Raw genomic sequence first — 12,907 nt, 5'->3', positions numbered from 1 at the left:
AATACAGGATCAGAACATGTCAGGCTGGGACCTAGCATTCTGCACATCTAAAAAGCTCTCAGGTGGCGTGGGTGCTGCTGACCCATGGGACCACACTTTGTGTAACAAGACTGTAAAGCATGGAGCCCACCCAGGTCTGAGGGCAGGGAACACTGATAATCAATACACATGAAGTTAGTAGTGGAATGAACAAACCCAAATTGCGGATAATTCAAAAATTATTTGTTGTACTTGGAAAGATCCTGACGATAGTTAACCTTAAGCTAGTAATAGATGTTTTTTTCTTTTTTCCTCTTGTGCATTTATCCACTGGGTGAAAATAGTTGCCCCAAAAGCAGGATAAATAACTGGGGACCCTAATCTGGTATTAAAACTACGTGTGTTATCTACAGTTGCCTATTGTAATTATCATTCATTGTGTTTTATGAATCAGTGAATGTTCATAACATCCTGGGTTTTAAGGGTGAATTTTTTTTCGGGCTAAGACTATGCATGTGATAACTGACGTACTTCTAAAAGAACTTTGGAATCCTTCTGATTACTAGCCTTGAGCTATAAACACCAAGAGTTTTATAAAAAGTGGCAATAAAATTTATATTATTAATAAAATGTCAGGGCATGGATGACTTACAAGAAATGAGATAAAATTGTTTCTGTTTAACATTCATGCCACATTTTATCATTCCGTAGTATTTATTATTTTGACACGTAACTCTGAAGAGACTATGAGACCTCCCTCTGGGATGGTTCATTCCCTTTTCTACATGCTACATTTATAGACTATCTACAAAAGCATTCATTTTTTTAAAAAAAATTCTATGGTGAAGTCCTTGGGCCATTCATTTCTTTATTTTATCGGAGCTTCTTCTCTCACCATTAGTTTGAGGAAAGATAAGATAATAAATTGAGTACTCTCCTCGCTTTTTTTGATGATGTTGCTGATGGGTCAAAATAAACCTCTGGAATCCAGATGAATTTATGAATTATTCATAAATTAGGAAATCTTCCTTAACTGTTCGTACACTCTGCTTCTCCGTGTCGCTAAAGCCCCCGCTTAGGCTATATAAATTAATACATTTGCTGGAATTGTGACTTTGGGACATTTTATAGTAGTGATTTCAATGCTGTGAGTGATGAAATAGAAACTTGAGAACGTGAAGATTAATTTAAACCACATGATGGGTTCAAGGAAAATACACTACAGCTTCTTGAATGTGTTCTAACGCTGTACAGTGGGGAATGGGATCCAAAAAACCACCAATGAACTTTTAAACCCTCTTGAGAGGAATCAAACTAACACACTTAGCCCTGGAAGGGAGCTGTTCCAGATGTCAGAGAGGCCATCTCTCTCTCCCTCACAAACAGAGCCCTTCGCCTGAGAGAACACAGTTGGGAGATCAAGGAAAGAGGAGGGACCCCAACAGTTACCACTAATGGGATGAAGTTAGAACAATCTTTGCAGTTATTAGCTGGCTTACTGATTTGTCTTTCATTATAAATTATAGTTTTGTTGGGTTCTTTGAACAATAGATAACCAACAAATTGTATTCTGTGGACAGTTGGTGCCTTTGAAATAAAGGATCTCTTTTTCCCTTCCAGTTCGTTGTAGCGGTGTTCTGGATCATTTATGCCTATGACAGAGAGATGATTTACCCGAAGTTGCTTGATAATTTTATCCCAGGGTGGCTGAATCATGGAATGGTAAGTGGACTAAAACAAATGATTTCCTTTTATTTAAAAAAAAAATCTACTAAAGAGCTGTTTTCTAATTTAGACTGTCCGCAGAATCTACCTAAATAGCTGTGAATTGAAAATTATAACGAGAGAGTACAGTTAGAGAAGAAAACTGAACATAAATAAAAAATGTCTTCTCATGAAATTGAGTCACCATTAAAACTACATAGTAGATGAATCCACAGTTTATAAGAGGTGTCAGTGGTGTTCGGTATAATACAATTGGCTCACTCCAGGACGGATTTAATTTCTGTGCCATTCAAAGGCTTGTCCCCTGTTGGAGACTAAGGATTGATTCCCACCTGCACCACTATGGACACCCCGTGCCTCCTCCGCTTCCCATCAGTGAGATTGTGTTGAAAGTAACCAGTGTACTTGGAGAATTTCCCCTGGAGGAGAGGCAGGGCTGTTACTTTCCCTGGGAGAGTCACAGGCGTTGGAGGTGTCCTTAGCAGTGGTCGTCCACCTTGTCAGGGTCTGCCCATCCCAGGGTATTTGCCTGCAGCTTCGAGGTCTTTTCCTTCTTCTCAGTCTAATTCTTTCGGATGCTTTAGCAATGATGTTACCTTCACAAGTTTCAGATCAAATACTTTGGCTGGTTTGCACATTGCTTGACAAGATTTGAGGGTATATTTTCTGCAGAGAAATTTTGTGTCATCTTCCCTTTCCATCTCTGGAATTGAGCACTGTTTTAACTTAGTTAACTAATTAACTAAGAAGCCTGCATTTTTTGGTTACATCAATTTTTAGAATGTGTCCCTGGGTGCTCCTAGTGAAAAGGGCAACCCATGACAGAAATTATAGGGGAATGAAGAACTGGAAATCACGCATCTGAGGTCCAAAGCAAGTGTTTCCCTTCTGCCCCCAATTTTGGTATATTTTAAGAAAATGCTGTGTAGTAACAAACAAACATTATTGTACTGAGGGCCATTGATCAAACCTTTTGTAAGCCAACGCCTCAAAAGTAGCACATCTCAGAGAACTGGAATTTTCCTTGAGTCCAATTAGAGCCACACTGTAGAATGATTAACATGGCACCTCAGGTCTAGCTACAAACAAATCTGTTGTGTCTTGTCAATTAAATTTAACCAGGAGCCTGACATGGTTACTCTGCCTCTCTCCAACTTTTTGCTTTTCTTGAATGTGGAAATGCTTTCATAACTCCCAAGTCTTTGCAATCCTCTGCCCCCAATGCCCTTCCCATTCTTCACTGGGAAACTCTTGCTTATCCTGCCAGCTTGTATACTGTCTTCTTCATGGAGCCTTTCCCCACTTTTACAAGCCGAGTTTGCTCTGCTGTTAGCTGTGCTGGCCCCGCACTTTCATTTCTCCATGGTACGTGTCCGCAAAAATGTTATACAGCTAGTGCAAAATGGCAGCCTTCGAATCCTGCGTCTCTGCCCAGCCACCTGGCATATAGGAAGAGCAGTACCTAATCATTAGATTGATGACTAATGCAGTACAGCCAGTCCCCATAATTCTTTGCCAGTCAATACTAATAACTACTATTTTTCGATAACCTACTGTGTGCCAGGCTATGTAATTTAATTTTCATAGTGGCTCTACGAACAAGAAATTATTATCCCTTTTACAGATGTAGAAACTGAGGCTTAGAAGGTTTCTGACACCAGAAGGGCCTTAGCTGAGAACAAATGATTACATCATGTGCTATAGAAGAAGAGTCCTGGGCAATCTGGCCTGTTGACTACATCCCTAAACTGTACAGTGTTACCTTCTGGTTAGAGAATAAATCACAATCTTTGCAGATCCTGGCACCATCTAATGTTGCGAATGAATGGTTTATTAAGTTTGTATGAAGTTATTAGAACTTCAGCTGGACGCTCCTAATTTTCCCTTGATTCACTTTGATGGGTTAAAATTCTCACTCCTGGAGAAAAACACTACTTAGAAATGCAAGGAGGATTTGAGTGACAGAAATATTTAGGAAAGGGAAAAATAAATTAACGAACATGTCAAGTCCTCTCAGGTAATATGAGCTCAATAGGTTTCTTTCCCAATGAATTTTGTCTTAGAAAAGCTGAATGACCATTTCTTGGCTTTTTTTCATGTTCCAATTCATGGTTCCAGAATTACTAGCAAAGAAGTTGCATTTGATGGCTGAGGAATATTTTGCAATATTAAACAATTTACATTACTCTAAATATGTATATGTGAAACTTTAAATACATCATGCATAAAACATGGTGCTGATGCTTTGGATTGGCAATTAAAATATGAACATTCAGTGCTGCAATCATGAATAATTTAATCTTTATAAAAAATGTGTAATATGATTTATGAAACATCAAAAAATTAAATCAGCATTTTCAGCTTCTTAAAAATTGTATTTAATTAATTATAGTTTGTATTTGCCTTTAATTTTAATAGCTACTTCTGAATATCTAATTTTAAAGTATGAAAATAATTCATTAAAATTTTTACATTTATTTAATGTTCATATTTTGATGAAAGCACTCAAGTTGTATACACTTTAATTATAATTAAATTTTATTTTTAATTGATATTTTAGATTAATACTGTCAGTAGAGCTCCAGTTTTGTAAGAATTTCCATTATAAAAACATATTTAGTGAATTTGCTGAAATGAAGGCAAGAAAATAAAATTTGGGGATATTTATATTATACTAAATATTTACATTTGTAATTCATAAATTTTACTACTCATCCAATCATATTTTTTATTTTGTTTTACAAAAATATATCTAAGAATGTAGGAGGATAGAACATATTTTATTTAATGCTGTCTAGTTTAATTTGTAACCGTCAAATATTTCTGCAAATGGTTTATGGCTCTCTAGGCCTGCTCACTATCATTGCCTGCTTAGATCTTTATAACTACAAGAATTCCAAGAGAGAATGTACTCTGTTCTTACGTATAGAATCATATTCATTGTTTGAAGAATCTCAACATAATTTCTAGGGATCCAGAGCCCTGAACTGCAGAACTGAGATGCAGTGTATAAGTCTATCATGACACCATTTCAGGAGAATCATCAAGTCAGTCTTGAATTTGCAGCATTCAAACAGGCATAAGAGAAAACTTACAGGGTCTGAAATCCACAGGAGTTTCAATTTTGATTTACACTAAAGTTGCCAAAAGTTAGACATGATTATAACTAAAGGAAAATATCCTATCTCTTTCTTTCCATTGTCTTCCTCTTTTCTCTCAGCAAGCAATCCTAGAATTTATTTGCAGAAGGGAAGAGGAAATGGGTAAATAGAAGGGTAATACACCCTTGCTGTGTAAACACTAGCTTATCTCCAGGCTGCATTAAAATAGCACACACCCACACACCCTCCACACAAAGAATTTTAATTTACCACAACTAAAAATACAAACATATAAAGTATAGCACATTTATTTATTTGTTTATTTATTTATTTATTTGATTTTGGCTGCATTGGGTCTTCACTGCTGCGCATGGGCTTTCTCTAGTTGCGGAGAGCGGGGGCTACTCTTCATTGCGGTGCACGGGCTTCTCATTGTGGTGGCTTCTCTTGTTGCAGAGCACAGGCTCTAGGCGCAAGAGCTTCAGCAGTTTTGACACGCAGGCTCAGTAGTTGTGGCTCGCGGGCTCTAGAGTTCAGGCTCAGTAGTTGTGGCGCACAGGCTTAGTTGCTCCGTGGCATGTGGGATCTTCCCAGACCAGGGCTCGAAACCCATGTCCCCTGCATTGGCAGGTGGATTCTTAAACACTGCACCACCAGGGAAGCTCCAGTATAGCACATTTAAATGGAGTCAGTTCAATATCCAAAATCAAAAATTGTTCTGTCCTTGCAAACCTATTTATCTTTGTATTCCCAGAAATTCAAACAGCATACCTGCCCATTAGGTATTCACTAAGTGTTGATAATGTAAAGGATGTTTGTGTAGTTGCTTTTGAAACTTAGAAGAATGTCAAGTTTACATTTATTTCTTTCTATCACCTTTTATTCTCAGTCCACTGAGAATCAGACAAAAGAAAAACAGAAGTGATATCAGCAAATGAATCAGAGTTTCCAAAATGTAATGAGAGTGGTCACAGATAGTTGTGGTAGGATTCCGCATGGCTGCCACATATGCGGGCTGAGCTTTGGTTTAATTCAATCTAGCAAACATTTTTTGAAAACCCACCACATGCAAAGCACCCTGGTAGGCACTGTGTAGTTACAGGATGAGAAAAACACATGCAGTTTTAAAGGATGGGAAGGGCATGTTTGAAGTGGATGAAGGTAAGTAAGAAAACAGTTTCCCAGACCAACAGACTGTTCACTCGGGCAAGGAGAAGCACTGTTGTTACTCTGGCTTGTTTCTTAGTTGCAAAAGTAGAATTGTGAACATTTCTCTAATGCTGATTATAATTTTAAAGCATTGTCAATGGAGTAAATACACTTTAAAAGCAATAAGTAAATAAATATTTAAACTCTAGAAAGATTGCAGACTCTCAGCGATGCTATAACAGGAAAAAACCAACAAGACAGTCTCAGCTTATTGAAGACCTAATTAATGTTTATAAAGTGCTTTTGAGAATGCCAAGCATGGCAGAAGGTTAGGATATTATTATTATCCCACAGATCTTTAAGCAGACATGACCTAGATGTTCTTCTAATCACAACAGGAGTTATTCATTCCCCATAGAATTTATCAGGAGACAAAAAAATAAATCCCACTTCTCATCATGCTTGATTTGTCAGTTGTTCTTGTTATATGTAACTGATCCTCAAGAGAACCTTAATTTAGGCAAATGTTTATTCTGTTCAATATTACTTTGACATTTGGTAATTACCAAAGTTTTTGTACATCTGTCTTTCCCAGAAAAGAAGGCATTAAATACTGCTTGGATGATCACTGGTTTTGCAGGAACTCAAATTTGACATTGTTCTTTTGGTAAATAATACAACTTATAGAATTTTTCCTTTTCTGGGATAAAAAGATTATGCATTTCATGACCCATGGAGTCTGCCACCCTGATATTGGATCTTTCATAGAATAAGTTGTTGGTTGAAAGAAGACCTTCTTTTTCATATGAAAAAACTACCTTTCTCAATTTCACAATATATTCAAAAGTAACTAGAAGATATCTGAAAATTTTCAAAAATAAAAGTAAGACTGGAACAGAGGTCAGAAGTTTCTTGGGAACTTCTTTCCAAGGCTCCCAATGGACCTCCCAAAGAAAACAAATAAGACCCCAAAGAACAAGAAGGAGAGCTACATCCACAGTGAGGCAGATACTTTCAGAATTATTGAATACTGTTCTCGTCCGTAAGCTTTTCTCGTGTCAAATTTTACTGATTTTAGCTTCTTCCATTGTGAATTTTCATTTGTGGTCATTAGTTCTACCAAGCCCAATTCTCCTGTGTTAGATATTGCCCGTCTAAAGTTTGACATGAAGATTCAATTATTCTGTCTCTTTTAAATCAGTAATGGATTTTAAGGTATTTTATTTTAGCTTTTGTCAGTTTTCTTTCTTATTTTTTATTTCACCTGGAAATATTGTAAATTGAGAAAATGTATTCTTTTAAATGATGTTTGAGAAACCTTTGAACAAGTTTGTGAGGCAGAGACGAAGAGGGTTTTCTGGTTCCACATATGAGGAGCTTGGAAGTTGCAACTCCATCATAACAGGTAAAAAGCTAAACAGATTAAAAAAATCAACAACTCTTCTTGGATCCATATGAGAAGGGAGAACATAGAGCAAACCACTGCCCCAAGGTTAGAGAGACAGACAAGCAAATACAGAGAATTACAACTAAACTGGAGCAGAGTCTCCTGAGCAGAAACCACTGCGGGAACCAGCACCTGGGGAGGGAAAACTGAACGGTAATTGATGGATTACTGGAGGCTCAGAGAGGACAACCCGAGAGTGAGAAAGTCCAGGGTGGCCCCGGCATAGAGAGGTTCCCACAATATTGTGAGATTTACCTGCAGGAGCTCAACCAGATTCCCACAATAAGTTTCAGAGAAACATCCCCTCATGCTTACAGCAGAGGGAAGAGAAAAGGAACCATTGTGAAATACAATACATCAGAACACTTAGCTCTTAACAAAGCCTGACCTTAATGGAAACTAGTTAACCAGAGTCTAACCTGCTGAGGTATCATGACCTGGGAGGAGGGACATACCCAACTCCAGCTGGCTCTAGCCTTCCTGTCCTACCTGAGGGGGAAAAAAAACCCCAAGAAACACTTGGGAAGTTCATAGTCCAGAGGCACAGTCTCACTAAAAGACTGAGTCCTAATTGGACTGTAGAACACTTTTCCTCCTCTGATACCTCACCACCATATTACTAAAGGCCTTTTACAGGAGTTCCTTTTACTCAGTACATCATGTCCGGCTATCAAAAAAAAAATCACAAGGCATACCAAAGACAACAAACACAATTAGAAGAGCAGAACCAGACATGGCTGGGATGTTGGAATTATCAGACTTGGAATTTAGAACAACTATGGTTAATATGCAAAGGGATAAAGTAGGCGTCATGCAAGAACAGATGGGCAATGTAAGCAGAGAGATGAAAATCCTAGGAAAGAACCAAAAAGAAATGCTAGCAATAAAAAACACTGTAACAGAAATAAAGAATGCCTTTGGTGGGTTTATTAGTAGACTAGACACAGCTGAGGAAAGACTCTCTGAGCTAGAAAATATATCAACAGAATCCTCAAAAACTGAAAGGCAAAAAGAACAAAGACTGAAAAAGCAGAATAGACATCCAAAAACTATGGGATAACTACTGAAGGTGTAACAGATGCATGATGGGATTACCAGAAGGAGAAGAAGGAGAAGGAAACAGAAGAAATATGACTGAGAATTTCCCTCAAATTAATTTTAGACCTTAAACCACAAATCCAGGAAGCTCAGCGGACACCAAACAGGATAAATGCCGAAACAAAACAAAACAAACAAACAAAAAACCCTGCGCCTAGGCGTATCACTTTTAAACTACAGAAAATCAAAGGTAAAGAAAAAGTCCTGAAAGAAGCAAGAAAGAAGAGGAGGAGATAGAGAGGCTAGGATGGGGAAGGAGAAAAGATAGGGAGAAGAGAAAAGGAAAGGAGGGAACATCATGGGTGAGAAGAGAAATGGCCACGACAAGGAGGGAGATTGAATAGGAGTTGAGAAAGAGGAAGACCGGGGTGGGGGGTAAGGGAATTAAAAATGTCCTAGGATAAAGAAGACACAATGTCACGGCCAAACCACACAGTTTTGAACACCGTATCTCCTTCATAGCTTCTTGAGCTTTGGGGATTAATTTTTCTCTCTTCAGTGCCTGGCATAGTCCTTGGCATAGTTTAGGTACTCAATAATCATTTGACGAATCAGTAGATGTTAGTAGATTGAGCTGGCCTCCTTTCTGTTCTTCGAACACACCAAGCACTCTGCTTGTCTTGGAATGCTCTCCACCAGAGATCTGCTTAACTCACTTCCTCACCCCCCTCAAATCCTTGCTCAATGGCACTTTCTCAGTAAGGCTTATGCTGAGTAGCCTATTAGGCACCGAAGCCACCCCATCCCCCCAGAATCCCCGTGCCTTTCTCCTTATCCCCCTCATGGCACTTACTGCCTTTGACATACTATATGCTTTTATTTATATGTTGTGTTCAGAGCTTATTGTCCATCTCCTTCGTCTAGAATTTAATTTCCACAAAGACAGGGATCTTTGTTTTAGTGACTGATTTATCCCTAGCACCTGGAACAGTACCTAATTTATTGCATGAATGAATCGACTTTATCAATATTCTGTGTCCACATTTTCTCTTGTTCTCTTTCACCCCACTCTTTCTCGTTTCCCCTCCATAATTGTTGACAGAGAATGCAACCGCAAACCATTCACTTTTCTCCTAACTTGTATTTTACTTCACTTTTCAAATTCAGCTACGCTGCAGCCAAATCTTGCATGCAGGGCCTGCTGTCCCCCCAGAGGGGCTTATTGGTTGTACATATATTGTTTCTCTTACCTGAAAAGGCCAGAATTGATGTCTGAAGAACACACCATGGGTCCTTGGAACATCTAAGAGCCACGGGCCAGATAAGTAATAGCCTGGATCAAATGTATTGAAAAGCTCTTCCATATATTGATTGCTCTATTTGGGTATTTTTTCTCTAGGGTAATAGCCAGATGGCTTTTTAAAGTAACTTCCTGCCATCACAAATTCCTTTGTAGAACTGATTTTCCATGCAAGGGTAGAATTCAAGGCTAATATTACTTGGCTTATACTCTGCCCTTTTTCTTGCTACATTTAATAGATGAGCAGGCCCAGCAGTAGTGTGAGTTCATCAAAAGGTCTATAAATTATATTCAGATATTTTGGGGTCAGCAAAACCCAAAGAGTGGTTTACTCAAGTTTTCTTACCCCTAATCCTTAAATCCATAGATATTTCAAAGTAAACTTCATTCGTATGTTTCCCATTCATCTGCCCTTAGCTCTTCATAGTTGGGGGACGGGTGGGGACAGGCAGGCAGGTGTTGTCCTGGGAACTGGCTTCCTTCTTCACTACCACAGACAGATCATTCATTAGCCACAGACTTAACTCCTTGGCAGAAGTCCATCCCTATATCCTTTCCAGTTCCCTTTTAATTGAAGTTCCAACCTCAGCAAGCATCAATGATGGCTGCCAAAGAAAGTGAAGTGGGAGAAAAGCTGCATTTTCCGTCACAGAGGCACAGAATGCCAGAATCTTGGACTTGAGAAGCGACTCTAAAGATCATCTGGTCCATACACCATGTGATACTTGAATCACTTGAACAATATAATGGCAAATTCAGTCTCTGCCTGAGCATCCCTGATGATGGAGCTTCAGCAGTAGACCAAGACCATGGGGTCTTCAGCTTAGGAAAGGCTCTCATAAGGAACTGAGCCTTCCGTTCTTTTTAAGTCCAAATCTGCCCAGTCCCTTCATCCATTGTTCAAGATTGAAACACCAGTCCTATTTGTTCTCCTCATGTTCTCTTCCAAAAGGGTCTCGCTCTCCCTCATGACTTCAGCCTCTGCCCTACAAGAGTTATTCCCAAGTCTGTACTTCCTGGTCCAGTGTCTCATAGGGCATCACACTCTGCATTTGACACAAGGACCTTGAGATAAACATATTGAAACAACCTCATTAACCCCTCCTCTAAATCTTGTAACCCCATCTTGCATCTCCATCTCAATCATGGCAAGATTCATCTAAAAGCTCCTTTTCACCAGAACCCCTCAGAGTTAGTTGGCAAGTCATATCGTATATACCTCCAAAGTAGCTGTCGAGTCTGCCCCAGCCTCCTAACCTCCACCGTCCTTGCTTTAGTTCAAGGCTTCATCATCATTCAACTGAACTGAGGAAACAAGCTCAATTCATCTCTCTCCTCCCCACTGTCTCATCGCCAGACCTGTCTCCGCACTGCTGCCTCAGTTACTTTTCTAGAAGAACTGATGCCCCCTTTCTGCATTTCTTTCTCAGACACCACCTATGAGTGAAGTAGTCCAGAGGCTCCTCGGCATCTGAGTAGGTCTTCTCACTGCCCTCATAACACTTTGTTTATACACCTATGTTTTCTCTCATCACATTATTTGGTTACTGTTCAGTTACTTGCTTACTCCTCCAATTGGCTATGAGGCCATAAAGGACAACAAAATTTTTTATCCTTTCCTCCAAAACCTAGCATAGTGTCTGGGATTAAGTGCACGCTCGGTAAACATTTACTGAGGAAATGGTATACACACCCTTCATCACACTGTCTCCCCTGAGCAGGCTTCAGCTTGTCTAGATTTGTTTTCACACTTTCACATGACTTGGCAGGTGCAGTCGTCCTTGCGTGTTAGTGTTGTCCAAGCTTCCATTAACTTTTTCGGCAGTTTCACTGTTCTCTACACTAAAGCTTCCACGTCATTCTTACCTGACCAGTGTGGTTAAGCTAAGATTTAAAGTTGTTATTTTTGTTTTTCCACAAATTGCAGGACCCTAAGACGTATTCCTAGGGAATTCCAGCTTGTTAAATGCAGTGCAAATATGGGATGGGCTCTGGGGAAGCTGCAGGACTAAGAACTTGAGGATCATTGAATGGATATACTGGGGTTTAATAAAATGATGTATTCTTTGTTTTGAATTGCGGTGCCTAAGTTTGTGTCATTGAGTTGAAGCTGCTTTGGAGACAACACTCTGAGTAAAGTCAGTAACAACATAATTGATTTTTCAGAGCAGTAAATTATAACCACGTTGTAACTGTGCGTGGAGAGGATGGTTGATTCCTAAGGTCAAGACAGGTATTTAGATGATGATGACATATGTGGTGGCAGACAGGAAGAGCAGGCAGCAGTAACTGTTACTGAAAATGACGTCCACTTGTCCAAGCTCACCCCGCTGGCGAGGGGACTAGCTGGGAGTAGAATGCTGAGCTGCCTGACCCCACGGCACTTACTCTACCGAGGGCCTCTCTCCATGGAGCTTTAACATCGAGTTAAAGAGATGTCTTTCAACATGAATTGTTGTTATAGCTCACAAACGTATTTCATCAAGACACTGGTAAACATTCTTGGCATTTTAAATTATTTTCCTTCTCATCTAAGCAAGAGTGATTTTTTTCCTATTCTGCCATATCCATATTCAGAGAAGGAGCTTGCACCTAATGATCTAATTAAGGTATGTTTTAACCTAAGTGCAAAGATTAGCCCTGATTGGTGGAAATGTTTCCCTTTAATGCAAACTTTTTCATCCTTATCAGATACATTAATTCATGTGATCTGGTAATAGATCTAATTATCTTATAGGTCCACGTGCTGCTGTCCACATTGCTACTATCTATATGTGTAGGGTAAAAAGATCGATGTTAATAAACATTCCTTTCTATACCTCCTTGTTGCCGTGACCGCACACACAGCAGAATGTCTTTTTTGCTCTATTCTCTTTCTCACACCAGGTTAACTCAAAAAAAGCCCCTCTGTTTCTGTTTGCCGCACTTCAAATAGATGCAGACCTGTGAGCCACCTAGAAAAGGGAACTGAACCAAGTGACCTCCGTAGTTTTCTCCAGTTTTATTATTCTCTGGAAACAGTTTAGTGTATGCGATTTAAGAGGCGAATCAGAATAGCATTCTCTGCCCAACAGTCTTTCTAAATTTCTCTGCCGAGTTCCACTAGTGGGGAATTTAAAGCTTGTTGTGGGAATTCATGAGATTGTAGCCATGGAAGTACATAGCCCA

At 39.3% G+C, this 12,907-nt stretch overlaps 1 protein-coding gene across 1 annotated transcript in view; it reads left to right on the top strand.

The window, feature by feature from the left end:
* Positions 1 to 12,907, top strand: part of AIG1 (androgen induced 1) — a 231,187-nt gene that overhangs the window by 88,209 nt on the left and 130,071 nt on the right. Inside the window, exon 2 of the mRNA XM_065888712.1 lies at positions 1,600 to 1,701. Within this exon, the coding sequence (XP_065744784.1) occupies positions 1,600 to 1,701 (102 nt within the window). The remainder of the gene's footprint in view (positions 1 to 1,599; positions 1,702 to 12,907) is intronic.

This window comes from Phocoena phocoena, chromosome 12 (assembly GCF_963924675.1).
Source record: "Phocoena phocoena chromosome 12, mPhoPho1.1, whole genome shotgun sequence".
NCBI classification, from domain to species: domain Eukaryota; kingdom Metazoa; phylum Chordata; class Mammalia; order Artiodactyla; family Phocoenidae; genus Phocoena; species Phocoena phocoena.
This window is presented reverse-complemented; position numbering and strand designations above follow the sequence as displayed.